The 1,918-nt window shown below is 51.5% G+C and overlaps 1 protein-coding gene across 1 annotated transcript in view; it reads left to right on the plus strand.

Moving 5' to 3' along the window:
- The window catches only part of FAM3B (family with sequence similarity 3 member B), a 29,822-nt gene that overhangs the window by 21,184 nt on the left and 6,720 nt on the right, over positions 1-1,918 (plus strand). The window contains exons 5-6 of the mRNA XM_015568966.1: positions 216-266; positions 1,735-1,822. Of these exons, the coding sequence (XP_015424452.1) occupies positions 216-266; positions 1,735-1,822 (139 nt within the window). The remainder of the gene's footprint in view (positions 1-215; positions 267-1,734; positions 1,823-1,918) is intronic.

The raw sequence follows: 1,918 nt of genomic DNA on the forward strand, positions 1-1,918 counted from the left end.
GTATGTGGATTAAGGGAGAAGAAGTCGGTATCTGTGTCTGGCACCTTGATCTGTGAGAAATTCCAGGGGAAGTCCATTATCTTGTCACGTGTCTGCATGTATCAGATCTTGGGCTCTCTCTGACCTAACACAGGCCACGCTGAGAACTCTGGTGCCACAGATGCACCCCGAGTCCCAACGCGCTTTCGGTTAAAAGCTGTTCCTTTTCTTTTCAGATGTGACTGGGAAAGTGATAGAAGCACGGTATTTTGATATGTATGAAGGAGGTAAGAAAACGCTTTTCCTGTTAACATTTAAATGAGTTCTAAACATAAATCAAGATTTTAAAAAACACAAGCGAAATTGCCAAACATTCTTACTAAGCTGTCTGCTAAGAAAACTGCCAGAAGTTGGTGTTGCGTATTCTAGAACGGTCGTCCCTCCATCAGTCCCCTTCGTCTCTGGGTTCATGTAATTCCGTCTGAAGGCATTCGCTAGAAAATTCCTTTCCTCTGGTCACATTTGTCCTGAATCTTCTCCTGCCCTTCCCTCCTTGGATAACGGGAAGAGACAGTTTCAAATCAAATCTTTGTAAAATAACACAATCAGCATTCGGCCTGAATATCATCGGGATTTCTGTCCTGGGTCTGGTGTGCTCCTTCCCGGCCCCGCAACCCCCATGACCCCCGCTCTCCTTCAGCGTCGCTCCATTCTGGGCACTGGGTCTTGGACATGTTGCCTGTCAGGATATACCAGCCCTGAGAGTTGTTAACAAGTCTCTATAAGACGAAGGAGAGTCATGAGAAATGCCGTGCCTCTCGGTGGGAATGGTGCGTGTTTACTTGGCAGTAACTTCAGCACAACTTGCCGGGGTTCTCGTTGCAGCATCTAGAAGGGTTCAGCCACCTGGAGAAGGGGCTGTGCGTAACTTAAAGAGTCCAGAGACGAAATATGATTTTGAAAGGCATTTGGGAGTCAGAGGAGCCTCGCTTAAGAAATTAAGATCTCCTTAGTCTCAGGACCCCATGCTTTTTATTAACACAAATTGTCCTGAGGCGAGGTGGAGATACACTTTAAAGGGTCAGGGTTTCCTATACAGAGGCATTGTCAGAATGGGGGAGAATTAGCCTATGGCTGTCCAGGTGTTTGGCCAGTAGGAGGCAGTAACATGTAGATCAAGATGCCCTGAACTGTCTGGCAGCCAAGCAATCATCCCTTTTCAGGTTTGGGGAAATGCCATCAGCCATTCCCAGATGCAGCCCTGCTGTCATGCTGGAATTGGCTTCAGGCAACAGCTATCAGCACCCAGCCCCAGGGGTAGAGAGTAGGGTCAGAGGCTCACCTTTCTTTTATCCTGTAAGATGTAGGCAGCCCCCTTAACCAAGACTTCCCCAGGCAAGGCCGGGTCTGCATTCTTGTCTCTGTCCTGCACATGGGTGCCTGAGCCACTCCGAACTGGGATGCGCACACGTGGGTGGGGGCTGCCTGAGTCATTGCAGAGCCCGCTGCCTGTGCCACCAAAGTGGCTGCTGGTGTCGAGTTGATCAGTAGCATCTTCCTGATCCGATTGTGCTCTGACCTCGGACGGTCCCATGCGGGAGCCCAGCAGCTGCGGGGCCATATGCCTGGTCCAGAGAGGAGCTCCAGGAATCAGGATCGCAGTGGCTACGGACGCTGAGGGCAGGGAGGTGCAGCACGTAGGGCAAGAGCCTCAGCTAATGGCGCTCCTAAAACTGGTTTGCATTGACCCGACAGATTACTCCGGACCCATGACCAAGTTCATTCAGGGCGCGCCTGCAAAGTCCCTGCTCTTCATGGTGACCCACGATGATGGCAGCAGCCGGTGAGCGTGCGTGGCTGTGCCCAGCACTAGAAATCTGACCCACACAGCCAGCTTGGGTGCCCTGTCCTCCTGTTCACCCCGCCTCCCACACACACA

The sequence above is a fragment of the Myotis davidii genome, unplaced genomic scaffold, assembly GCF_000327345.1.
Source record: "Myotis davidii unplaced genomic scaffold, ASM32734v1 scaffold512, whole genome shotgun sequence".
NCBI lineage: Eukaryota > Metazoa > Chordata > Mammalia > Chiroptera > Vespertilionidae > Myotis > Myotis davidii.